This window comes from Melospiza georgiana, chromosome 4 (genome assembly GCF_028018845.1).
Source record: "Melospiza georgiana isolate bMelGeo1 chromosome 4, bMelGeo1.pri, whole genome shotgun sequence".
NCBI classification, from domain to species: Eukaryota; Metazoa; Chordata; class Aves; order Passeriformes; family Passerellidae; genus Melospiza; species Melospiza georgiana.
Genome location: NC_080433.1, coordinates 33,315,688 through 33,343,315, shown reverse-complemented (window position 1 = coordinate 33,343,315; position 27,628 = coordinate 33,315,688). Strand labels below are relative to the sequence as shown.

At 36.9% G+C, this 27,628-nt stretch overlaps 1 protein-coding gene across 3 annotated transcripts in view; it reads left to right on the top strand.

Annotated features, from left to right (window-relative positions):
* IFT56 (intraflagellar transport 56) overlaps positions 1 to 27,628 on the top strand; it is a 54,991-nt gene that overhangs the window by 11,915 nt on the left and 15,448 nt on the right. For all 3 annotated transcript variants that reach the window (XM_058022241.1, XM_058022240.1, XM_058022239.1), the window contains exons 5-14: positions 3,875 to 3,924; positions 5,549 to 5,694; positions 6,890 to 7,061; positions 7,461 to 7,535; positions 8,735 to 8,837; positions 11,955 to 12,010; positions 13,807 to 13,860; positions 14,280 to 14,343; positions 21,376 to 21,464; positions 25,860 to 25,943. In XM_058022241.1, the coding sequence (XP_057878224.1) occupies positions 3,875 to 3,924; positions 5,549 to 5,694; positions 6,890 to 7,061; positions 7,461 to 7,535; positions 8,735 to 8,837; positions 11,955 to 12,010; positions 13,807 to 13,860; positions 14,280 to 14,343; positions 21,376 to 21,464; positions 25,860 to 25,943 (893 nt within the window). The remainder of the gene's footprint in view (positions 1 to 3,874; positions 3,925 to 5,548; positions 5,695 to 6,889; positions 7,062 to 7,460; positions 7,536 to 8,734; positions 8,838 to 11,954; positions 12,011 to 13,806; positions 13,861 to 14,279; positions 14,344 to 21,375; positions 21,465 to 25,859; positions 25,944 to 27,628) is intronic.

Here is a 27,628-nt window from a genome sequence, read left to right as displayed (position 1 = left end):
AACAGTTCCTGGGTTTTTCTTTTCTTATGATTGCATGTTCAGCTGCATGATTTTTATCTGCTTTGTTGCTTGTACTCTCTGTCTTGAGAACAGTAATTATTTTTGGTGCATTTTAGCTGAGGTTTTGAAGCAGCCATTTCATAAATGGAACTTCCAAAGTGCACAAGTAAAAATATCACATGTTTAAAAGCTACTAACCTTATTTTCTTGTTTTGTTTTTTTAAGTATAGTGGAAGCTACAGCCCAGGAGTAATTAATTTGATTATCTTTAATTTACTTTGTGCTTAGGATGACTGAAATTAAATGTGTGTGTATTGGAAGTAACTGAACATAGCTCAACTGCCATTTAAGTTTTGTAGGAATGGGAAAATGTCAGTGAATATCCCCCATAAATTTCATTCAAGAAAATTCTGAACAGTTGAGTTGTTCAAATGGGTGTAAATGTAAACCTCACTGCTGGCCCACGGGTTTTTTTTAACATTTTTCCCATTCCCTTTCATTTTCCCCTTCCACCAGTGAAGCTTTGGTTTCAGACACAGAGGGCTTCATTCAGCTACTGTGTTCAGATGAGCAGAGTGTTGTTTCTCAGGACAAGGAGAGTAAGGTTTCCTCTGGTTGTATTTTCTACTGTCAGGACGGAGCCTTCTAAGCGCTGCTCTGTTGCTACCAGCTCCTGCTAGGTGTGTTTAGCGTGTGTTCTATGCCTGTCAGTGGGTGAAGGGCTGCTACAGAATATGCATTATGGGCTAGATGGGATTTGTTAATGCTGGATGCATGACCAGCAGTGCCTTGCCCTCTTATGAGAGAGGACAAATTCCAGATTGTCCCTGACTCTATTTCATCATCTTTTTACTGCCTGGGACAGCAATATGGAACCCACAAAGATCTGAGCTGCCATTTCTAGTAAGTTTGATGTTTTGTTTAATAACTAGTGAAGACGTCTTCAACAATGTCTTCATTCTTGCTGTAATTGCTTATTTTATTTTAACAAATACTTCAGTAGGTGCATGTCAGTGTCAGCACATAAAAATATACAGAACACTTTTAAGATCTATGACAGCTATGATGCAAGTGCCTGGAAAAGCAGCACTGATCATGACAAAAATTCTGGCAAAGGAATGTCAATGCTTTTCCTAGGTGTAAAGAGATAAATCTCATCCAGCTACTTCAGTGCTTGAGTACAAGGCCAATACTAGACCTGAAGCAGGGTCCAGTTTGTTGCCATGCAGCATTACCATCGTGTACGTTATGATCCCAAGATTTCTTAGTACTAATTTAAAAAAAAAAAAGTCATTGTCTTGAAAAAGTAGAACAAGTAAAGGAGATTGTGCTTCCTTGTAGTATTAATAGATCAGTGACAATGAAATTCAGTATAATAAAAAGCAAACTAATGTCCTTTAAATGTCCCTTAAAAATCATTGTCTCTGATGAGGCAGTTGTATCACTTCCTGCTCCAGTGATTGACAGCGTCTTTATCCAATATTCATGACCCCATTCTTTCTGAAAACTAATCTGACCTTGTTCATATGTTGCCTTGTCTTCCTTAAAGAATGCATTTGACACTGAGAGAAAAGAAACTGCTGATGTTGAATGTTTCCATATTTCTGCTTACTATATTGACAGGGCTATATTTGCGTGAGATTTTAAGCAATTTATTTTAAAGAATATCAGATAGCTAGTATCATATAATATCTTATGAAGCAGGACACTTTTCCACCCTACATATATCCATGCACACCATCAAAACTCAGATTTCATCTTTCGCCTGGTTTTAAGTGTTAAATAATGTGGGCTAACGTTCCAGCTTTTGCCAAGGAGTAAATAACAATTTTGATGTCAGATCAGATGCCAGGTTTGCAAGGGTAGCCTGCACTCAGTGGTTGACCAATGAAACAAAAATTCCTTGGTTTAGATTCTTGACAGTATTGCTTGCAAGTCACAATTTTCACAGAGAAATTAATGCTAAAACACACTCAAAAGGGGAAAAAAAAAAAGGAAAACCTACTCAAAAAAGGAACATTGGTGTCTTTACCCATGGTGCTGTGATTATACAATATGTTATTTTCAGTAAAAATCCCACAATATGTCCTGCTTGTATTTTTGGAGTCTTTGATGACCAAATGTTTTGAATTGTGAAGGATGGTTGTGGTTGAAGCTTCTCACAAAAGCACATGTAGGGTCCATGTGCAACCCTTCTAAACCTTGATATAGAAACCTATCAATTAATGCTGGGGAAAATGTAGAGTAAAGAGCATGCATTTAAATTAAGGTACTCTTCACTTTCTAACTCGCTGGATGAAATATACATACTGTCATGTCAGTTATACTACTACAGCTGCCTATGCAGTATTTATTGTAAATCAGAAACTTTCTGTTATTTAATAAATAGCCTAATTCCCACGTATATCCTAGGCTGAAGACAATTAGCTCCTCAACAACTTGATGCTCTGTTAGAACTATCTTACAAGATGTTGTGGTCTTGTGAGAATGCTCTCATACCACCTTTGTATTTTGGTCTTCTATTCTAGTAATTTGTTAAAAATACAATTAACTGTCCTAATTTTTCTAGAAACACAGTTGAATAACACAGATTGCTAAGGAAAAAAGAGAAGAAATAGTTGCTGTGCTTACAGAAGTAGGTGGGCAGCCTTGTGCTGGCAATCTTATCAGAATGGCCTGGGTTTTGGCACTGTCCACTGTGTTACAAAGTTTACCTACTATGTGGAAAAAGAATAAGAAACCTGGAAATCTCTCCCTAAATTGCTTTAAAAATAAATTCCATCTTCAGGGGGTGGCGGGGAAGAGGGATTGGTGGTTTGAGCCCTCTTTTGTGGTTTAGGATGTCAGAAGAATTACAGCCTTGTGTTACAGGCTATTGCTGTGCTAACTCTGCACTTTTGTGGCCTTATAAACACAGTAAGTAATTCTGCTTTTTGTAAAGATTCCATGTACATCCCTTCTGTGGAACATGCTTTGCCAGCTGGTTGGTCTGAGCAAGAATGAGAGTGCTCATTAGGCTAGGAAAAGCACAGGAAACAAGGGAAGGCTTTTTGGAAGATTGCTTGCAAAAGAAATGAATAGCTCTGTTTGACCAGGACATGTGTAGCTCTTGGTGAAGCAAAAAGCTGTAGTGACTTAAAACTCTGCAGTTTACAATTTGTGTCATATGGAGTGAAATCAATGGAATTCCTAATCCTGCTGGAGCAAGAAATTTCATTCACTTTACTGGCTCTAGTAAGAAAATATCCCTCTTCAATCTCTCGCCATATCTTAGTTTGAATCTTATCTGCTCTGTCCCTAGAATTCTTTTGTGTGCCTTTCATTCCTAGGGACAGAAAAAATATTAGAGGTATCATGTAATGTGCATACCTAACAAAATGGTAGCAGCACTGGGTTTTTCAATACACTAGAAGTTATCGAGATTCCTGGAATTATAAATCAAAACTTATTTCAAATGTGACACATATAGAAGGCGCCTTGAGTTTACCTGTTGCTGCTTTTTATTATGAAAAAGTGTCCCAAAAGCCCTGAGAGAGTGATTGAGAAATCGCTGTAGGGAAACAATAATGCAATTCATAGAAGTTTTAAGTCTTATTGAAGGTAGAGGCCAATGAAAATTTTTTTTCAACAGGGATTTAAAAAGAAATAGTCAGGGAATGAAGACAGGAATGAGGAAGACGTCTAAACCACTCTAAAATTGGTAGAACCTCCCCCAAAGTATGATCTGCCAAGGCTCTCAGTGAAGATCTGTACTTGGGCTAGCTAATGAAAGAGTAGAGGTGCATTCATATCTATTGAGAAAGAAAGTTAAAAATATAAAGAGATACCCTGTGAGTAGTTCATTATAATAATACTTACTGAATTTCCCTTTCAGCACCTAAGAGTGGTCTCCAGAACCGTTTACTCTTTCACCTGGCACATAAGGTATGATGTCTTTCCTTCACTCCTGCTTTGTTTGTTTTCCTTTCAATTTACTAATGTGCAATTTATGCTGGCAGCCTGGCAGAATAATTAAAATGCCTGTGGTGGCAGAAGAACAAACATCTTTCATAACCACCCTACTGTATTAAAATGTGGAGGAGAAAGCAAGTATGAAAACATGATCTCAGAATAGATGCTCTCAGCATGTTTCTAAGGAAGGTATTACCAGTACACTTCACATAAGTTGTACAATAGAAATGTAGTGATATCTTTGACATGAGGAGCCTGAAACCTTAATAGAATCAGAAATGCAGAAGCCACTATTTTACTTTTTTTTTTCTAAATGTACCAAGTTTTCCTAACTTGCAGCTCTCTTATATGTAGCAATTTGACCAAAATGGTGTATATGCTGTTACTGGTCCTGGGTTCAGTATCCAGGAAATCATATTGTTAATAGCATGAAATTTAATTTCAACAATAATTAAGTGCTTATTTCACTTGCTACACATAGGTATCTTCCCTTAAATTAGCTTTTATACCATCCTATACCAGAATACATAAGAAACATTCTGCTACTAATGATACTGACTTAAAAGGAAGTATAAATCTTGAATGTTGGCTTTGATGTCAGATTCTCTTTACTTAGATATCTGTTAGCTTTAAGAGAGAAATCTTAAAGCCTTTTTTTCAGTGGCATTGGCACTTACAGACATCTGTGATGAACTAGGAAATATGCAACTTCTCTTTATCTAGTTAGTCGCTGGAAATAAATGGTTTTACCAAAGCTACAAAGCCCAATGCCTTTAGTTCTGTTAAGCATCTTATCTTGCCTTTAACTTTGTGATTGGCTCAAAGAGAGAGGAGAAGAATTTGAAGAAAACTAGGAGTTAGGTGGAAAAAGAAATATATATTACAAATTGTGTCTAAGAGAAAGTCATAATTACTGTTGAATAAGCAAAACCAGCAAAGGGAAGCAGTGGAATAAGTGATTTGAGCAGACCGATTGGTAAATAGTCTCAACCTCACTATTGTAGTACAAATATAATGGGCATGTTTAACTCTGTTCCTTGTTTTTAGCCTTCTGTGTGTGTGTTATATGTGCTATTCAGCAATGCTTTTAAAAATAATTATTTACTTAAAGAAACTAGAAATTGGAGGCTGGTGGAAGTGAACTTGCTGGTGCTGTTTAAGAAGACTAGTAAAATTAGGGCTTATGTGTTTGCAAGTCTTGTGTTTTTCTGCTATGCGTGAGACATTAGATTTGGATCTACAAACAGCAAAATTTTTGCTGGCTTGAATAATTACAATGAAATTTTGTGTTGCGAAATTACATTTGTGAAATAATTAATTCAGCCCTTTCCCTCTTATCCATCAAAGCACATGACATGTAATTATATCTAAATCATACCTTAAAGGAAAATGTGTGCTTAGTTTTAGCCTAATATTTATTCAATTTGAACTCATCTGCTTCTTTATGTTTGTCTTTCTCTACTGGTCAAATTAACTTTAAAGTAACAGCAGTTTTCCAGATATTTAATGGTGTTTACCAGCAAGGACAAAACTAACCTGTTTAATTAAAAAGCTTTTTTTGTTGAACTCTCCTGACAACGTGTCCCACTCTTTTTAGTTCAGTGATGAAAAGAAACTGATGAGCTCTCACCAGAACCTGCAGGATGTTACAGAAGATCAGCTGAGCCTGGCATCCATCCACTACATGCGGTCCCACTACCAAGAAGCCATTGATATCTACAAGCGCATTCTGCTGGACAATCGGTGCGCATCTCTAATCCCTTTTGGAGCATCTGTGTTATTGGTGGTATTTAAATTCCAAATTGTTGCTTGATTCCTGAAAGTAGACATTTTCAACAACTGCTGTGTCCCTTTCTCATCACAGAATGTGCACCAGTTGCAGCTCCTTAATTTTGTTCATTTAAAGTATTATTGAAAACCCCACATTTAAAAAGAAGTCTGCTCTCTCTTGTTTTCGATTTTTTTTTGTTACTTTTTTCTTCTGAAATGATATATGGTTATGTACCTGCTTTGTCTTTTTATTTTTTCCCCTCTGATGGCAGATCTCGGGACTTGAATTATTGACTTCTCCTTCACATCTTAGCCTTTTTTAGAAGGGTTCAGTTCTTGGGTTTTATGTAGAGTTCCTTGCATTCCTTTAAGTCTGAAATTCTTTCCTTCTCTGTTTATCTTCTGTGATACTTGCTGATGGGTTTTTCTGTCACGTTCTGCAAATTTTTAGTTCAGAATTTAACAAAGAACAAATTGAATTCCTAAGTGGCTGGAAGTATTTTTAAGAAAATAGAAACTGCTGTCCCAGAATACTGCTATCTTTTGATCTATCTCCTCTTGAATGTTTCAGAGAAGTCCATCATAATGCATGTACATGTCATGCTTGGGAAAGAGATTTTAACCTCCAAGTCCTGCAGAAATAATCGCTCAAAGCTAAATGGCTAACCTTCATAACAATTACCCTTTTACTTAGAGTTTTCACAAATGCTTGTCTTTTTTCTGTCCAGTTCTTCTGGCTTGACTGCTTGTAATGACAAGGATTTTTTGAAATAACTGTACTTGGTACAAACTTTTATGTGCACATTAAATGTCTTTGAGTATGTTGCTTAGAAAATCATGTTCTGCCAGGCCAATTATGATGCTCATGTTCTGCACGTTTCCGTGGTGTGAAGTTGCCTCTCTTTCCCAGACTTGCAAACCAAAAGTTTGGTGGGTAATTTTTAAAAGCTGCATTAGCTGCTGTGGAAAAAAATACTGTGAATGTGTCCTAGCTGACAAACTAGAGAAGCCCTAAGCATTTCTCAGAAGCCCCAGTTTTGATGTGTTTGTAAAATATGTATAGTTGTGAAAGCTTTCTTTTTATTTACTGATTTTAAGGCACTGTAGTGGGGAAATGTTAAACTATCTGGTGGGATTTAAAGGTTCTCTTTAATCCTCTTTCCTGCAGGGAATATCTGGCTCTGAATGTATATGTGGCCCTGTGCTATTACAAACTGGATTACTATGATGTCTCACAGGAAGTGCTAGCTGTTTATCTTCAGCAAGTTCCTGACAGCACCATTGCTCTTAACCTTAAGGCTTGTAACCATTTCCGACTTTACAATGGAAAGGCTGCAGAGGTATCTATTGGACAGTCCTTCACCTCATCTTTATTTTAGTTTAAGATTCCATACATGTTTCTTTTCCTTTGTCTTAATCAGTAATGTTGATAATGGCCTTTACCTTGCCACTCTGTTCTTATAGGAATGTCACCTATTTCAGTTTCCCTGACATTAACCCATCTGTCCACATATGTGCCCAATGGTCTTACCATTTTCCCAGTGCCCTTTTGGTTTTGTGTTTATATGTATTACCCAATTGCTAAAATAATTAGATAGAAGTGGAAAGGCAAAATCTTCTAGTCATCCAACACCAGTGGAGATGTTTTGGTATCAACTTTGAAGCTCATTTGTAGCTCCAGTTAGGCTTCTGAGCTTTTTTGGTTTTATATTAATATTTTGGAATGTATGTAATTCCAGGCAGAGCTCAAAAACTTGACAGACAGTGCCTCATCATCTTTTGAGTTTGGCAAGGAGCTCATTAAGCACAATCTGGTAAGCAAAGCATTTCTGGGATTTAATATGAACTGCACTCACTTGTAGAGCTTTTCATGATGATTAATAAAATGGAATATTTTGAAAAATTGCAGACTTGATTGAGTCTCTGCTGCCATATAAGTCCCATTCCAGGAATCCTACCAGTATAATGAATGTGCTATCAAGTGTATTTATTTACTTTTTTCCTGGAATTTTTCCCTGACAGTGTCAAGAAAATAATAATACTGTTGCTTTTAGTCTTGAAGGCATATTAAAATAATATATGTTGTGTAAGAGTACTTATGCAAGATACTTTGTGTAGCCCACTCAGTAAAGACACTGTAGAAACAAGTCAGAATGACCCTGAACTCTATTTAGTACCAGAACAATTTGACTGGAATAAAGATAGCTCATGAAAATGGCCTCCATCCCAAAAGTACTAAGCAGGGAGTTCTAGGAAAAAAGATTCTCGTAAAAGCAAAATACTTTTGTGTTCTGCAGTAAAAGAGTCACTAAGAGGAACTAATGGTTAATTTTCCTTTCAGTGGTATTATTATTTTGCTGAACAACTGGTAACAGTAGATTGCTCATCTTTAATGACAGGTAGTTACTTGCCTTGTCATTTTTCAAGAGCAGTTATCACAAGCTAACATTACTTTCTCCAAGAGTTAAAACTGCTTTCAAACTGGACTTTTTAAAGTTAGTGTTATTTTGTATGTTGGTATTTTTGTCAGTGCTTTATTGAATAAGTACATTAGATCTTGTTGGAGGAACTATCATGTGAAACCAGAGTATAACCAACCGCTCCTGATCATTTTAGGATCCTGTGTCACTCAGTCCTGTGTCAATAAATGTGGAGTTGTTAGCCTAATTTTTTCATATGAAAGCATCATAAGCAGTTTATAGTTTTGTATGTGTTCCCTTCACTCAGACTGTTATTCTTTTAAATCTTTGATATATAATGTATCACTCTTTTGAGCTGCTAAAAGCTGAAATAAGTTAATCTTTACGTATGGATTAAATACTTCTATTATTCAGAATAAAGACTGTCACACTGTATAATCTACAGCTATACAAAAGCAGGAACTAAACTAATGCCAGAGCCACTGACCTTTTAGTGCTGTTTATGCAGGAATTTAAAGATTCATTTCCTTGAATTAACTTATCGTAGAAGATATTCTGATACACGATTATCAATATGCTGCTTTTCTCTTCAGGTGGTTTTCCGAGGAGGAGAAGGGGCTTTGCAAGTCCTGCCTCCTCTGGTTGATGTTATTCCTGAGGCAAGACTGAATCTTGTGATTTACTATCTCCAGCAAGGTAAATACACCTTCCTCTGGCTCTTTCATAGCTTCAGGCACAACATTAATTCATCTTATCTCAACTTATTCAATGTTGATTTTTTTTCTTTGCAGTAAAATGTAATTTATTTCACTTCCCTTCCAATTTATTTTCACTCTGTAAAATAGCAAAGTAAAAGTTCCTATGGTTTGCAGAGAAGGCTTTAATACTGTGCACTCCAAAAAAGCCTACTTCAGCAGAGTATTGGAGTTTTTGGGTTGCAGGAGATGGCTTTGGGGATGGTAGTGTTTATTTGTTTCTAGTGAGGGGACCTCTCCTCTGCCTGAATATGTGAGAATGGTAGGCATATGTCCTGTAAAGGCAAGGACCACCATTTCTGTAAATACAGCACAAACAAAATATGAACCAAAGTGACTGTGAACAAGATATTTCATTAAAATCTACTTTACAATTCCTAAAGAATGCATGTAGGTAGCCAGAATCAGTTGGTAAGGATTTTCTGCTTGTATCTTTCCTGTATTTGCTGGCTTCTTTGAATTATATCTGAGTTTTTCAGAGCTATTCCTATTCTCCCATTGTGTTGTTTTATTCAACAGTGGGTTGACCAGCTGTGTGATTCAAGGCAGGTTCAATTAGATAAAGCTTTGTCCAGACAAGCATCCAGTTAGAACTTCCTCTGTTCTACCTTGAGTCCACTGCCTTTCTCTCACTCTTTGGAACCTGTTTCCCTCTATTCTATATCCTCTTATCAGTTAATTGTAGACAGTGGGAAGTTCTCCCCTGAGGTCATTTCTTCTGAAGGCTAAACAAACTCAGTTCTCTCAGTTTCTCCTCAGCCCTCTTCCTGCCATGGGAGCCCTCAGGTGGGCTCACTCCAGTGTTTCAAAGTCTGTGTGGATTGTCAGATCCCAAACCTGGACACAGTACTCATGTGTAACCTCACAAGTGCCAAATAAAGAATTCCTTCCCTTGCTGTGATGGCTCCATTCATGCTAATATGATCCAGTGTGCCTCCTTTGCTGCAAGGCTGCACTGTCTGCCAGACTGCTTTTTAGTCAGTTCACCTGCTCAGGCATGTTTCAAACCAAGCAAGATGCAATTTTGCCTCAACTGAACTTCATCAGATTTCTTTCAGCCCATTTTTTCAGCCTACTGAGCTGCTTCTCCATATCTGAGAGCGTTCTTCACAATCTTTCATCATTTGCAGACTTGTTTAGAGTACTCCATGCTATCATCTGGATCACTAATAAAAATCAGTTATTCAACAGTATCAGTCGCGGGGGCTTTGGTTAGTGATGAGCCACCTGTTGGATTTTGTACAACTGGTCACTGTTCTTAGGTAGTCCAGCCAGTTTTCCATCCCCTTACAGTTTTACTTAGCCAGTCCCATCTTTCAAGTTTGTATGAGGGATCATTTCAAAGACATTGCTAAAGTCAAGGTATACAGCATCAGCCTTTATCTCCTTATTCACTCAATCAGTCACACCTTGAGTACATTTTGGCATTGGTAAATCCATGTCTGCTGTACCCAGCCACCTTTCTGTCCAGTATTATTGTTACCAGTGTCACTTATAGGCAATATTGGTACTATTGCCAATTATCTTGCACAGCAATATTGTTGATAATAACTTATGTGTCAAATTTAGTTCTACTTACATGGAAACAAAGTACATCTCATGCATCAGTTAAAAATCAGTCATGTTCACTCATATGCTGTTAACCTTGCAGTAATTTTCATTAGTTAGGTTCTTCTTCTCTTTACTGTGATATACAAATAACACGTATACTGACAAAGATCAAGGGGAATTTGGACTAAAACCTCTTTTCTGGTTTGGCTAAGTTTCCATTTTTAAGTCTTGCTAGGATAGCAACTTTCTTAGGAAAGTGAGAAATTCTTACTTCGGATGGCTACAGCTGTGTCTCCAAAACTGAAAAGATTTCTGATAAACGTAGGGTTGTGCTGATGATATATGCTCTGAACTGGAATGACTGAAGCACAAAAATGCATCCTGTTTTTTAACTCTTCAGCATAGTGACTTCTAGCAGGGTTTGAGGTCAGCTGGTATCCTGCTGTAATCTGCTGCTGTGAGATTTGCTAGTCGCTTCTGTTGGAGCCTGAAGAGCGTAGTTCTGTGTTGAGAGTCTACACTGGATTAATAAAAATAGGAGTTACTGTCTTTCTTTTTTTTTTTTTTTTTTGGTGGTGGTTTTTTGGGGTTTTTTGGTTTTTTTTTGTTTTTTGGTTTTTTTGTGGTGGTGGTCTGAGCTAGCCAAAAATATATTTAAAAAAGAAAGGGAAAAAAGAAAAGCAAAGGTAATGCTGCCTTACTGTGTGAACTGTTCAAGGGAGTCAAGGGAGTAGGTAAGAAAGCAGAGGTTATGGATGAGAGCCTCGCAGCTCCAGTGCATATTGCCTTAAATGGCTGCATGGATTGTATGTTCTAGTGAAAAAAAATTTTGTTTGATAAGGCTTATTTGTATGGGCAGTTGGTGTAATGCTGTATTAACAAAATTTTTGCCATTAGCAGAGGATCTTCACTAGGTTGATTTACAAAGCCAACCATAGTGCCAACATATTTTTTAATTCAGGGAAAGTTTATGATCAATTCAGCTAATGTAATTCTTGTGTGGAAATGAAGTAATTTTTAGATTTTAAACTTCACATTTTAACTTCAATACTAGTAGTGCTTTTTCCTTTTTAATTAGGATCTGCTGGACAGTTGCTGAAATATTACTAAGGAAAAGATTAAGTTTTCCTACAGCATCATGTTAGCCTATTCTCTTTGTGAGCTAAATAAATATGAGAAAACAAAATAGAGGAAGATGATGGATTTATTATTTTGACCTTGTGCTGTTGAGAAGGCAGCCACTGCATTATGAACAAAGGGACCAAACCATCTCTGCTAGGAAAACTGTAGTGGTAAAGAAGATATTACTCTGTGTTTGTTATTTGAGTTCTAGAAAACTATCACCATTGTCATAGAAATGCACAATGATTTATCATCACCTTTCTCCTCTTGTCTAAGTGGTTTATTTCTTAGTCTATGACTATTGGGGACTGTTGTAGAAGATGAGTGACTTGTTCTAATACAGTGTGCTATGAGTTGTCATGCATTCTAATGTGTGGCATTTCAGATGATGTGCAGGAGGCTTATAACCTGATTAAGGACCTGGAACCTACAGCTCCACAGGTAATTGGAAAATTATTTCATGACACATAAAGGCAGAGATTATAAACCAATATGAAATCTGCCACTTACAAAACTGGTATCCTGAGGACAGCTTGCCCCATTTCCACTCTTAAAACTCTTGTGTTTTCAGCCCTTCATCGACAATAAATTCAATGTGCATGCATGAAGTATTATATATGTGCCTATATGAGTACTTTAGCCTGTTTATTACTGTACCACCTGGGTTTAGCTAAGAATACAACTCTGTTGTGTGCAGCCTTGATTTTGGGAAACGGACCATTACTGCATAGGTAAAAGCTCCCTTACAACTATAGCTGGTTGTCTGCCTGGTGTGGCTTTCATCCCTCAGATTTGCTAGCTCAGATGCTCATGTAGGTTGTCCTGAAGCCATTTCAATTAAAATGAGCTAGATGAGATTAAATAGTTTTAATAAATGGTATTTTCTAATCCCATCACTTTGGCTGCCATGAGTGAAAACTACAGTTGTTCGTTGGCTGCTACTGTAATTTTCTTCTGTGGCTGTTCCAGCATCTTTAGTGATTTATTCCTCTTTGCTGTTTATTTTCCAAAGGTCACATAGCTGGGCATAAAAGGGACCTTTCATGAGTCTATGTAAGGAATTAGATGGAGAGGGGGAGGGAAGGAGGGGAGGAGGGAAAAGGAAAACCTCAAAAACACAGATCCGGTGATTCTGTGCTGAGGAGTGAGCAGTGTCTTTTGATGTTGCTTTACACTTCTTGCATTTTTCAGTATAGCAAAACTTACTTGAATGGCTTTCTGCAGCTATTGTTCCTATTGTAGGATATTGTCCCAATATACTTGGTTTTAATTCTTGATCACATTTTGAAATGAGAATCTTTGTGCTTTTTTTTTCCCATTTCTCACTCACACTTTTAAAGAATTCCCTGCTAACACTTGCAAAACTACTTATAAAACCTACTTGAGTACTTCTCAAATTTCTTCTTTGTCACAATGCATGTAGGATAATAATTTGGCATCTCTAAGACAGTTGGTGTGCTAAAATGATTTCTTACTATCCTGGGTAGTACTCTCAGAATATTTCTTTACATTCTCTCGTTGGTCTCTTGTCTCTTGAAAGATGTCTCTCTTCTTCTGTGTTTACCTCTGTAACAGGGTCTTCCTGGTTTATCAGGAGTACCTACTAAAACAGATTTATAGATATAACTCTTAATTATAAGATTTAGGTAGGACAAAAGAGTCTGTTACACACTGAGAAAAATTTGTTCAGAGAAGAATTAAACTATAGTTGTTTCTCCTACTAGAGGTTAGAAGGTACTCAACTTCTGTTTCTAATTTCACTGGAGTAACATGGCCGCAGAGCACAAACCTCTTAACATATTTGCCCTGATGAGAAACACTATGAATTTTGCAGCAAGGATGTCAGTGGTTATGGTTAACCAATGTACATATCTGAAAGGGGATCTGTGCTTTAGTATAACAATTACGCACTTCTTGGTGATATGATGATGAGGAGGGCATGAAAGGATGTTACTATATTCCTCCTGGTGCATTGTCTTTGACCATAAGACTTAGCAGAAAACACAGTACCCCTTTGCATCTAACATATTTAGTAGAAGGGACTACCTAGCAAATAGAATGTATTTTGGGGGACTAAATTAGAACAGTGCTTAAGCAATACCACACTAACCAGCTGCCTACCAAACGCAGTTGTGATAGAGTTGAATTAATGAAGAATAATGCACACGTAGGCTTTTATGTGTCTTCTGAAATCTTCACCATGTCTTCTTTGATCTCTTTAACTTTTTTTTTTCCAGGAGTACATCCTCAAAGGGGTGGTAAATGCAGCACTTGGACAAGAAATGGGTTCGGTGAGTAAAGCCCATGAGGTTCTCCAGGTTCTCCAACAGTACATTGTGAACAGATCTGTAGAAACTGGAATGGAGTGAAAGAGGCAGTAATTTCTTAGATTGCAGGATCTCTGAGTGTCTTGACATCCTGTACAGTAATCAGTCCAGAATGAGTGAAATGCAAATTTCTGTTGTTGGTCTTGATAGTAGATCAAGATGAATTTGGTTTCTGTATTCTATTTCCAAACCCCCCATTTGCTTTGTATGGTGTTGTTCTTTATCTAGCCACATAGAATGGCACATTTACCTTTTCTCTTTTTGCTTCAGCCCTGGTTTATTTGTTAGTTGCTCCCTAAGTGTTCCTCAGACTGTATTTTCACTGTGTATTGTAGCATCAACCCTGTAACTCATCTTGGATTTCTTTTTTATTCTTCTTCCAGAGAGATCATCTGAAAATTGCTCAACAGTTCTTCCAGTTGGTGGGGGAATCAGCCAGTGAATGTGGTATGTTTGAAATGTTCTTTTTCCATGAAGTAAGCAATCTTAAAATATCCAAGTATATACCATCATATCTGTGTCTAACTGCTGGCTGTTAGCAGGAATATTGCTAGGCTTTTGTTTCTATAGGATGATTTTCAAAAGGTCTAAAACAAATTTGAAAGTTTAAATTAGAAGTCTCAATTCCAAACCTTACTGTATGAGTTCCTCTGGAGAAGAGGCTTTACTGCAAACTGCAAGTCTTTGTGAGAGGCTCTGTGGCAGCTTGCCTTTGCCTAATAATCCCATTAGAGAAACAGAAGGAACCAGCCTAATTAATTAGATGAAGTGAGCAGCTGAAACCTCACAGGCAGAGATACGCAGGTACAAATCTAGGACCACTAATGAAAGCCTGTTGAGTACATAGAGTCCTAGCATGGAGTGTGCTCTGAAACTGAGGGTCATAAAAATGTAAAGAGGACTTTGGCTACAGGGATAAATGGAAGCTCTGGGACTAACTTCTTGCTTGAATATGAGAGAAAAAAAGGCATTATAAACCACCCACCACCATGCCCCAAAATCAGTTTAGTTTCAATATTTATTTTTACTTATTCGATAATAGACCAAACCAAGTTCTTCTTTTCCCTTCTCTTTGCCAGAACCAAAATTCCCAGATGGAAAGAAGTCAGTAGTTGTAACATAGAAATACAGACTTAATGGGGCTTCCCAGTTTCCTTTGTAGGCATTGTCACTTAGTATTGTTTCCTTAGGTGGATAACTTGTGCATGCTTATGGTGCAGACAGCTCATGGTCCTCCGAGAGTGAATGCTGTCTCCTGTGTCCATGGTGACTAAAGAGAAGGAGCTCCAGAGACAGAGTGGCATCACTGATGAAAGAAATACTCAGAAATACTGTTGAGCCATTCTATTCTGCTCCCCTTGCAGCCCTGGTACTACTGAGGTCATGCATCAGAGATGTCATGTTGGAAGGCTGGAAGTGTTTGCATAGAGGAGATTTCCCTAATTCCTTCCTTTTGTATAGAAGCTATCTCTTTAGAGTTGGGATCCCAGAAAACAGAAGAAACAATATGAGCTATAGCAGTGGAGGATTCGGTTAGGGGGAACATCTTAATGCCTGTAACAGTCATGCAGGTGTGATGAGTGACCAGAGCACAAATGGACAAAAATAATACAGAGATAGTCAGGGAAAATATAGTCTAAAAAAAGATAGTCTAAAAGATAGATAGATAGTCTAAAAGATAGATAGATTAGGGAAGGATTTCTAGCGAAAATATAGCCCAAAATTGAAATTGTTAGGAAGCCAAAAGTCTGAATTTTACTGTGAAATACTTTTAAACTCATATGCAAAATAAAGATAGAGAGGCTGAGACTTCAACCTCGCAATGGTAGGGGGAATGGCAGTAGAAATGTAGTACACTTAGGAAGGTGGATTACTTGAAAAAAACAAACCTATGGGAAGGATTGGTTCCAATCAGAGGTAAAAGGAAGGATCAGTACTGTGAGTATCTGACCCTTGTGGTACTTCCACATAAGAACTGCTTTTGCATCTTCTTAAAAGTTTGTGGGAGGAAATGCCATAAAGAAGACCACACAGTTCAGGGCAATTCCTTTAAAGGTAAAATAGTGTGAGGGGTTTTGTTTAACCTCAAATGAATAACAGATGGAGATCATCAAACTGTACATAGGAAATAGAAGAGGCAAACAGTTCTGTTTAGGCAGGATATAACAAAAAACCAAGCACATGAAGCCCAAGTATGTAAGTGTTTTTATGCAAATATTAGATGCTTTTAAAGAAATTGGATAAAGTGGAATGCCTGATTTTAGAAGAGGAAGCTAAAAACTAAAATAATTTTTTTATATGATAGGAGGAAAGTAACGTGTAGGATATTAATGTATTTAATGTCAATGGGATGGGATTTAATGTACAATAGGGATTGTACATTAAATAAACATAGGTTGTACATCAACATACATAAATATAGATAAGTAGATTATGCCAGTGGAAAAATGGTTCTAAATATTATAGAAAACTTCTCTCAAAATAAATATCTTTTCTTTATCAATGAGTAACATAATATTGTTTTCAATTATATGTTTAGATAGGCAACTCACCATATTGAAGCCAAATTATTCACCAGCCAGCCTGGATAGGAACAGTGAGTGGCACATTAAACAGATTACAGATTTTATATAGAAAGATAAATAATAGTTGGAGACTTTTGTTTTGCCCATATCGACCTAATAAATGCAATTACATGGCATAATAAACAGCATGAACTTTTTGTTTCTATCTTTCTTAGAGAAGGAACAAGTGAACAGGTAACTCTGGACCAATATTGAATTACATAGCACTTGAGTTGAAATTTTATTATGAAATTACAATTGTACTACAGTCATTTGAGCATAATCAAATTCAAAATCTGTGTGTTAGCAAATACCTCAAAAAATGTCCACAATACTAATCCTAAGAAGAGAAGCTACATAATAACCTTCCTCATTTCTAGCAGAAAATTAGAAAATTTATAGGGAAGAAAAGGATAAAATGCACCTGATTTGAACACTTGAAAGAACCTTTTGTTTCTCTAAAGAAAGGGCTTGTATTCATAATTAATGAGCTATAGGAGACAAATAATGACATGACTAGGTTTGCCAGTGGTACAAAATTACCCGTAGTAGTACAAATAAAAGCTTCTACAATGATGAAAGATGTGAAAGACTATACAAGACTGGGTAATAATATGCAAATTAAATTTAGCAAAATTATCAGAAAAGTTGAAGAGGATCTTAAGAATTGATGAGGAAAGAGAAAACAAAAATAATTACTGTCATTGTATACAATGTGATTCCTTTCCTTGAATACTGTCTACAGTTCTGGTTCTTACATTTCTTTAAAAAATGGTAGATCAAGAAAGGATACAATAAATACAGCAAGGATGATCAAAGAAAGGGGATGGATTCTTGAAGTAGAAGAAAAGGAGAGATTAATAAAGCAGAATACATGGGCTGAAAATGATGACTGAGTTTCATTATGTACATCATAAATTACAAGGAAAAGAGGAATAGGGAAGAATTATTTACTGTACAATACAAAAATCAAAGACCATTGATATATATTGTCACAATTAAAATAAACAGCATTAATTACTTTTTCATATAACACAAATTATTTGATAGAGAAACTTGTGAGAACCAGAATGTATAAAAAAAGTTGTGAATGAAAAGGCCATTGGCTGTTTGACACAAAATTTTCAGCGGTGATTAAGAAATCCTCAGTAGATTGTTGAAAGCTGGGATAAACTTTAGCAGAAGTGCCATTACATACCACAGTATGTATTATATGTGAAATTAGAATATCTTCTTTCTATAGCTGCATATTTTCAGCCAGCAAACTGAACTAGACACACCTTGATACAATATAATAGGTTTTATGTTTTTACGTAGCTTAGCATATTAGCCACTGTGTTGAATACTTGTTATTTGATTTGCTGGTTTTAGAACAGGGAACAGAATTCTTGCTTGTTTTATACTTGGGCTTTTCCTAAGTAGCCAGCCATGCTGTTAAAACATGTATATCATGCTTCAGCACTTCCCATCCAGCTAGTCCTTCCAAGGGCCTTTAAGGGCTTTATCAAGTTGCTTAGCTGCTTTGCAGATTTGTAATACAGAAGCAGGTAGTTTTTTGCTAGAGTGAGGAAATCCATTGCTGTGTCTCTGCTTGCAACTGGGCCTATGTTCCAGTTTAGCCTGGGATAGAGTTAAATTTCTTCTTAGTGAATGGTACAGTACTGCATTTTGAATGTAGTATGAGAATAATGTTAATAACACAGTGATGTTTTAGTTGTTGCAAAGTCAAGGATTTTCCAGTTTCCCATGCTCTGCCAGTGAGGAGCTGCATGAGAACGTGGAACAGAGCATGGCCAGGACATCTGATCTGAATGAGCTGAAGGGTTATTTCATATGGTGGAATACCATGCCCAGTACAGGAACCAGGGGGAGTTGGCTGGGAGGGGTGGGCTTACTGTGTTCTGGGGAGGGCCTGGGTTGGTGGTGAGCAATTGTATTCTGGGTCATTTATTTCTCCCGAGTTTTATTCCTCTCTCTCTCTCTCTCTGTCCCATTTTCATTACTATTATTACTATTATTATCAATAATAATATTTTATTTCAATTATCAAACCATTTTTGTCTTAACCTACAAGCTTTACTGTTTTTTGAGTGGAGGGGAGAATGCAGTGAACAAGCAGCTGAGTGGTACTTAGTGTTGCCAGCTGGGGTTAAACAGCGACAGTCTACAAGGCTTATTCTTTTAATGTGTGTTAGCAAGAAATAATGGATTAAAATTAAGATGTGGAATATTTTTTGTGGCTTGCATTTGTTAACTGTAGAAATCCCATTGACTGCATTAATAAAAGCAACAACAGGAGTTTAGGAAAAACACAGTGTCATTTATTTGTAAAGTCATTTGTAGTCATCAATTAAGCCCTTTGCTTTTTTTAATTAGATCTCTGCCTTGGAAGTTCAAGGAACATGGAGTAAACTGAGTTAATGTGCAAGTCATTTCCATTAAATGTACAAGTTTTATCCCATGTTGGATGTTGTGAACTTCAACAGGGGACAGACAAACAAAAAGTAAAAAACATCCAAGCAGCACTTAGAGTGTAGGAGTCAATATTTATTCTCCAGCAGCAGATATAACACCCGAACAGCAGCTTGGGGTTTTTTCAGCTTGATAAAAATTCTTAATTCTAATGACATGAAATGACATTATGAAGGAGGATATAAGTAGATTTTTATAGGTAATTCTCATTCTTTTCTACTAGGGTATTGACTGGGTGGGGCATTAAACAGATTAGATTTATTTTAAGGAGGAAATGGGGCAAGAGGAACATCAGTGAAAACAAATTAATATTCCCAATAAATGCAGTGTTTCTGGTGCTTAGCATAAGTCTTACAAACTACCCAAAACCAGTGCAAGTATAATGAAAAAGAGCGCCCCATTTGTTTTCAGTGGTCTTCTTTTAAGACCAATTCAGGCATATTTGATGTTGGGTGAGAGGAATGAAATATTTCTTCTTAACTTCATGCAGTTTTTTTCTTTAAGGTTCTCTTAGGTCACCCTAAGTAATTTTTTCAAGTGGCAAATTTTTCCTCTTTCTGCATGAGCCACATGGGGTGAATTAGAAAATTGTAGTTTTTCTGTTACTAGGTAGTGTTCATTGCTGAGTTGTATGAGATATACAGATGTTTTACTTGTTTGGTTTTTTAAACAGAATCTTTCAGTAAAGTATATAGAGGATGGTGTGCTGGGATAATAAAACTTTCTGCCAAAATGTGGACATAAGAATAAATACTAAAATTTAGAAACACTGAATCATTTGAATCATTTATGGAAATATTGTGTTTCTAATATTTTGTTACTGTGATTGATTTTTACTAAAAACGCATCCTCAGTTTTAAGTCTTCTTTGCATGTTTTGCATTTCTTAAATTTTGTTCAAAATAAATTATGATTTTATGAACTTCAGAAATCAAATTTCAGAAAAAAGAGGCATTTTTGACTTCTCTCTAGTCTTGTTAATCAATGCTTCTTAGCTCTTTTTTATAAAACTGTTTCTGTTATTGTCCGGTAAAGGCACATATTTGTCATGAAAACTATACCTGCATGTAAAAAAGGACAAATAAATAAACAGGCCAGTTTCTGCTCCCAAGTGAACGCTTCATAAATAACCAAATAATCTTCCAAGGTTGGAGAACTGAATGGTATGGTTCAGACACAGATAAGGATTGATTGTTCCATATGGAAATGACAGAACATCCAAGCTCAGTATATCCTAGTGCTAAAAGATAAAAAATGAGAATATTTGCTTTTCTTTGAAATGTATTTTGACATCTTATATAGGGCTTTCCAGGAATAATTATTACCTACCATATTTAAGGGAGAATAATCTGTTTTCCAGTTGAATGCTCAATTTTGTATGGCGGTATGGAGTCAAAATATTGGTCTTTTGTTACATGAAATTTCTTTATACGGAGAAGTTATTTTAATTTTTTTATGTGAATGGATCAATGATAACCAACAGTCAGAAGCAGATTACCTCAGGGATATTGGTAGCCTTAGATCTTATCTTTTGTCACCTTTCCAAACTGCACAGAGCAGCATCCTCTCCAACAATCGCTTGACGTAGTGGAATAGTACTGATTTGATATCACTTCCATTTAAGCCTTCCCAGCTGCTACCTGGGTTCATCCATGTCTGCTAGCTGGGTCTTACAAAAATTGGTCCTAGTAAGCTCACTTCAGAATCTCTAAAAAAGGTTTGAGATAGTTTTCAGTGACACAGTTTGCAATGTCAGAGTAGGTGACAGCATAAAATGGTTGCAGCAGAGTTTATGATGACATAGACAGCTTCAAAGTTGAGTGATGTTCATTCCAACTGATATGTCTCACTTATTTATGGCTTTACATCTTGTGAGCAATGGAGTAATCCACATGCATGGACATTTATTTCCATACTGTCTGATATCACTTAGTATTTTACTTGTTCCTGTATTAATTATTTTTTATTACAATATTTTCAGTATAGCAAGTTAACTCTCTAACTCAAACTAAAATTAAAATATTTAGATTTTCTTTGTCCAGGATAACTGAAAAGCATAATTTTAAAGAAAGAAGGCTAATGGTGTCAGAACAGCAAACCCAGGCTTTGTATAAAGAGTCATTTTCTACAAATAAGAATAATTCATGGTAAAATTATACTATATAAATTGTGTCACAGGAAAGGCCTGTGGTAAAATTGTTATTTGTCTCTGTATAGTTTGCTGTTGAACAAAGTCTTGCAAAAGTTATTGGATACTGTAGAGAGAGCTGACAAGATGAACAAATGGTTTTTCCTAACCTCCAGTATGGTCCTTTGCCTGAAAAGGCAAGCTACACTATTTTTAGAAACTAGCTGCTTTCAGAGGTGCCAGCAATCTTGGCAGTGATTTCCATTACCATGTGTTTTTAAATTCTACAAATTTGCATTTCTGTTTTGAATTTTAGATACCATTCCAGGGAGACAGTGTATGTCCTCCTGCTTCTTTCTTCTTAGACAATTTCCTAATGTCCTAATTTACCTCAACTCAATCAAGGTTAGTATCATTATTTTGTATTGGTAGTGTTGTAATGTATGAAGTCACTACTTTTAAACTGTACTTTGTGAGACACAATGGAAACATAAAAAGATACAGAAACAAATCAGTAAAAATAAAACACAGGAGTGATAGCAGGACATAAGTGGTCAGTACAGTAAATGGATTAAAATGTAAAGAAGCAATTTAGAATGTACCATGCAGCATGGTGAGCATGATGGACTCATCACACTTGTAATCTAATCATTATCAGGCTTTCTGGGGGCATCACAGAAGGTAAGAAATATAATTAAAGGTAAACAATGAAAAAAAAAGTGTATATTTATGGGATGGGCAGCATGGAGGAAAAAACCCCAAATGTTTTCTTAAGACTTATCAAGTAAGTGATGGAGATTATTGTCACTGGTTAATAATTGGTGACAACATTTTAGTGAACAAGAGTGTGTAAGATAAGACATGAAGGGCTCTGAAAGTAATAACACTTACATTTTACAGAGAAAGCAGTCACTGAAGGGCTAAAATAGGGCAGTATTAACAAAGCAGTAAGTTAGGAATGTTATTTTTGTGAACATTATCTGAGTACCTTGCAGGCAATGTTGCATTTTTCAAAATAAGAGAAGCTTGAAGTCAACATGCAGCATACCCATAGAATGGGTATAACGTACAGATACACACTTAAAGTCAGACGTGAGGAAAGAGGGAGGCTGGAGTGTAATTATGGATTAAATGATTGCAGTCTTGTTCCAGTGGTTTGGAAGTAGAGTTGAAACAACTCTCTGTTTGGTAGTGTTATAAATGATCAAATCACGAGCCAAACTTACAAGAAAATTTAGCAAAGATTTATTAATTTGTCTGCAAGACCAAAGTTCGGTCTTTGAAACCACCGCAGCCAAAGAGTCAGCGTCGAGTCCGGGATCTGCGCCGGGTGAACACGGATCTGACCTCTGAGTGTCAGAGTCTCCCCAGTTCACCAATGCTGCTTCGTGCAGTGAGATTTTATACAGTTTATTCTGCCCGAGGCAGAGATGACCGAATGTTCTTTGTGTCTCTTCACATGCATCATCCTTGATTTACATGTGCAGAGGTAGACAAAGGTCCTGTCCAGGTGTCTCGATGTTGTCAGTCAACCCCAGAGAAGCCATGTATTCACATATATCAGGGTGGTGCCGTTGGTTATCAGATGCAATTGACAGGGTGATAATCATTCTCAGATGGGCCCGGCAACCCCGGGAAGCTGACGATTATCACCCTGGAAGCTTCTATTCCTACGTTAAAGCGTTGATGTTTATCTTAACACGCGTCCAGGAACTAGACGTAATAAGACAACTGCTCCCGGCCAGGATGGTCAAAAGATGTAGTTTGGATTGTACAATATATTATACATTAATAGCATGAATTATCTCTACCATATACTACAGTAGGAAGAGGAATGAGAATCTTAAAAGAAATTATTAAAATAATTGGGAGATACACAAGATGAGCATAAATTCAATGTTATAAGGAGTATGAGATCTAAAGAAAATCATGTGGTTGTAATGGAGCCCAAAAGCAGCTGGTGAGGGGAAAATGGTGTAGTGTTTTTAAACTTCCAAAGGAGACTTTTGAAGAAATCCCAGTGGCTTTAGCTACTGGAATAGCTCCATTGTAGTGGAATGAAGAGATACACCACCACCACCACTCCAAACTGGAGTATGTGTGTAATTGAAGAAAAGGAAATTAACAGTAAGAATTGCTTTGCCTTACTTGAGCCATCTAAAAGTTCGATTTCTAGTTAGAACCAGTCATCTGGTCTCAGTTTATTGCCAGTGGGTATAGATGGTAATTTCCAGAGAATTAATTCTGTGTATTTCCTACATTTATAATGCAATTAACTACTCCACAGATAAGTTCAGCTCTTTCCATTTCCTTGAAAAGGTTCTTAAACAACTAGTTCTAAACGGAAAAGGTCAAAGTTAATTGTGATTACAAACCACCTCCAAGGTATATGGGACAAAAATTTACTGCCTACTACAACTTTTCCTTCTTGTTCCTTTTGAAGTAATTGATCATTTTCATAATTTTGCAGCTGAGACTAGACATGCTTACATTTACTTAAGTAATTTATAGGTCACAGAAATACAAAAATTATTATTTCTGTACCATGTTATAGGCAAGGTGTACATGGATTTACTTTTGTGTTTCATTCACAGGAATGAACTTCAGTTGAATCTCTGCAGCTCTTAAAATAGAGCTGCCCTCTCTGAAGATTATTTGCTTGGTATTCTCTCAAGAAATACCACTTTCATCCATGATCAATTAACACTGCTTTAGGCATAAGAAAGCCTCAGTGGACATAAATGTATTGTCAGCTGCCCCAAGGATGACATTATAACACTGTCAGGGATTAACTGAGTAAAAAACAACCTGATTCAGGCTCTGCTGAGTTGTGGCCACAATGGGAATTCTTCATTTTTAAGCTGGGTATCTGAGTATGTTATTGAAGTGGATGTCACTCAGAGGACAGTGGGTTTTATGAAAACATTGAAGATCTCTAAAAAGACCGTAAAAGAGTAAAGTCCAGTACATACAATATGGTTAAAAAATTAAAAAAAAAATTTTAAAAATTAGCTGCTGTGAATGTATTACCAGCAGCACTTGTTAATTTCTTCTGGTTTTGCAGTAGGTCTGGTCTCTAACACTTATATGGCCAGGACAGAATGACACGTTTTTTGAGTTTGGTTGTTGACAAAGGTTCTTCTCCATTTTAATTAAAAAATACAGTGGGGTCTACTTGAACAGAGGAAAGCATTCATGCAGTAAAAGTAGCATCTGGCTCACCAGCTTTGCTTAACCTGGGACTTGTGCTGATTCACATGAAACTACTGTTGGGAAAGAATGCAGTAAAGTGTTGTAATCCTCATATGGTGAAACCCATAGTTAGTTCACCATAATGGCACTGAAATATTTTCACAGACTGAGCTTAAGGTTCACCCCAATTGGTTCATCGTCATGCTGTCACACAGCTTGCTGTGTTTGCTGGCTTGTGCATACTACTGTAGACTGTTTGGGTGAAACCTGGACATCTGGCAAATAGTGGCAATCCCTCACCTTTCCTTTCAAGGCACTAGCTTGATTTGTGTGGGTGAACTAAATCAGTACCCTTTGTAGACTGCCTGTGACAGTGAAAGGAAGATATTCCTCTGTATCCCTACATCACGAAACAAGATACTACTCGGAAAGGGATTTGTGCCTTGCTTCATTTACCTTTTCTACAGTTCCAACTATGCTTTTTACTTCCTTCTCACTCTGAAGAGGGGAAAAAACCAAAATTTAGATCTTCCTACAGAAGTTCCATTTCCTTTATAAATATTGTAGAAGGAAAAACATTTCTCTTCTCTACACCTTGCTGTTATGCATACAGAGATGCTTCCATGCAGTAACCATATTGGATAAACCACCTATTTCTCCATGCTCTCTCATAAGCACTGCACTGCTGCTGGGCAGGGATTCTCAATCCCATTCATGCTTGCATCTGGTATTGTGTTCTATCTTACCTCTACCAGCTCTACTGGTCCAGCAGTGTGGGACAGTGCTGAATGTAGAACACGGCTGACTTTTGGTCATCTGAGTTATACTTCAGACTGACTGCGACCAGGCCAACCCCAAATACCAGCCTAACCTGTACCTTGAGTTACATTTCTTGCTTTGACCCATGAAGCTTTTCAGAGAAGATACAGCTAGTTGAATATTATGTGCACTAAACCAAATGTTTCATATCTAGTGTTATGGGAGGGAAAAACTCAGTGTTGAACTAGAGAGAAGGGTATCTTTAAGTAAGGCTTGCTTAAAGAAGTGCTGTTACCTGGTGTGCTGCCTGGTACAGCCCAGTACTGTGGCTTCACCTCCAACATGAGATCCATTCTGTCAGATTAGCATCCATCACATAACCAGATGCACAGGATCTCTTGATAAACCTTGACAAGTCTTGGAAGAACAAACTGTTTTGTTTGTCTTAAATTGCCTTCCTATTTACCTACCCTAGTGGTGAATAAGTGCTTGGGAAGTGAAAGAGGCCATGGCAGCGCAGCATGTCTTCACATGCCCCAGGTGAAAATTATACCCACAAAAGCTGCCACTGCAATTTTAAGCTTGGAACATTTTCCAGATCTCTCATAGTTAATATTGTGGAATGTGTCAGCAGTGTTTGTAGTCATGACTGTAGGATGGAAAAGCTAGTCCATAATTTCTCTGCCCACTGTTTAAAAATACTGTATGTTCCTAATGTGGGATTTTCTTTTCCTTCCCGTTGTCTTCCTTATATGGTCTGACTGAGGTGGGGGGGTGTATTTTTAATGTCTTATCATGAGAGGAGGTGTTTTTTGTTGTATTTATTTGGGGTTTGTCCATGTTTTTCAGAGTTACTTCTACAACAATGACACTTTTAACTTCAACTATGCCCAAGCCAAAGCTGCAATGGGCAATTTTAGTGAAGCTGAAGAGGTATGTATTTATTTTCTTTGAAAAAAAAGCAATGGAAACATTTCCCCCATATTCCCCTCTTTCCTTCCTTTTCTTCACCCAGATCTTCATGCTGGTTGAAAATAAGCAGGTTCTGTGGAACATCTTCTTCCCCTTCTCAGGGGAACTGAAACTCAGTGAGCACTATTCAGAAAAGATTATCTTGCTAATCTTGTAATGTGAGGTATACAGGGAGTCATGCTGCTTGTGGTGCATCACAAGAGTGCTTGCAGCTACCTCTAATTGATCAAAGAATGGCCTCTTAATCAGATTTTCTACGCTTTGTCTGGGATCCCAGGCACTCTTTCTGTTCAGACTGAGTAGGGCATGCTAAGTAAAAGACACTGAATAGTTAAGAGCTTCTAGGTGTCCCTAGAAATTTGTGGTTTTTTTTTTTTTAATCTTCCTCTGGGATATGTGGGAGGAAAAGAGGAAGTGCTCAGTATCTTATTCAGCAGCATTCATATGCAGCTGGAAGAGATTAACTTCTACACCCAGTACTTTTTTATGTCTGTGTGCAGCAGAAACTTAATTACAACTAAAATATGCAAAAGTAAATACTATTATGAAGGTGGAAGCAACATTTTCCACAAGACCAGAAAAGAAGACAAGCCACAAAAAAAATCCCTTAGCACGTAGTCTAAAGTGAATCCTATAGGTTTGGTTGGTTTGGGGTTTATGTTTTGTTTTGTTTTTCCAGTCTTTCTAACTTTTTGACTATCCAGGTTTGTCAATAATAGAGCCCCCCTGGCTTTACAACTTGTCTCTCCCCCCCATACCTACCTTCCCATCCAACACCCTCACCCCTTCATTTCTGTGACTCAAAATTGCATCTCTCTTTAAGAAAAGCATTCAAGACTGTAAGGAAGATGAATATCTATTTGAATTCAACAAGCTTTCAATTCACTTAGCATCATGAAAATCTTTCAAAACTATGCTAGCAGGCTATGCTCATTTCTCTAACTCCATAAAAATGATAATGTTCTAAGTAAGTTTTAGCAGCAACAAGGCAACAAAGAAACACAAAGTTGTAAACTCCTGTTCATCTACATTTTTCCTCTTATGTTTTTTAGAACCTGTTCTATAGAAACTTGTGTTATATAGGTGATGCATTTAAATACCAGAATTATATAATTACATTGATTCATCTGGTCTCATGTCTGATCTTGGGTTGTGATGACAGTTCCATATAAAGCTCAGCCTTCCTCAGTGTCTCATAAACTTGTAAATCATCTACATATAGCACTTACTAAGTTATTTAAAAACATACCTCCCTGGACATAATAAAATAAAACATGTGATAAAGTGCTACTTACAGTGATAATGCTGCTTTCTTTTCATTTCTTCCCTATTACTCCTTCTCCTCCCCCTCTAAATTAGGGGATCGGGAATGTTTAAGCAATACAAATGTCAGTAATTTGTATAACCCACCGTTCCAGTACGTGCATCTATTCCTATAAAGGTATTTTGATTTTTGTCAGTAGCATCCAGTATAGATACAAATATACTTGAGAGAGGCATAAATAGTTTTTTTTTTCCTTTTAACAAAGCCAGAGTACATTTTAAAATGTATAACTTCTCCCACACATCCCTTTTTATGCAGAATGTAACAAACCTGTATTTGTTCAGTAAGTTACAAAAGATGAATGCTTTGCCTGAGAATCTTA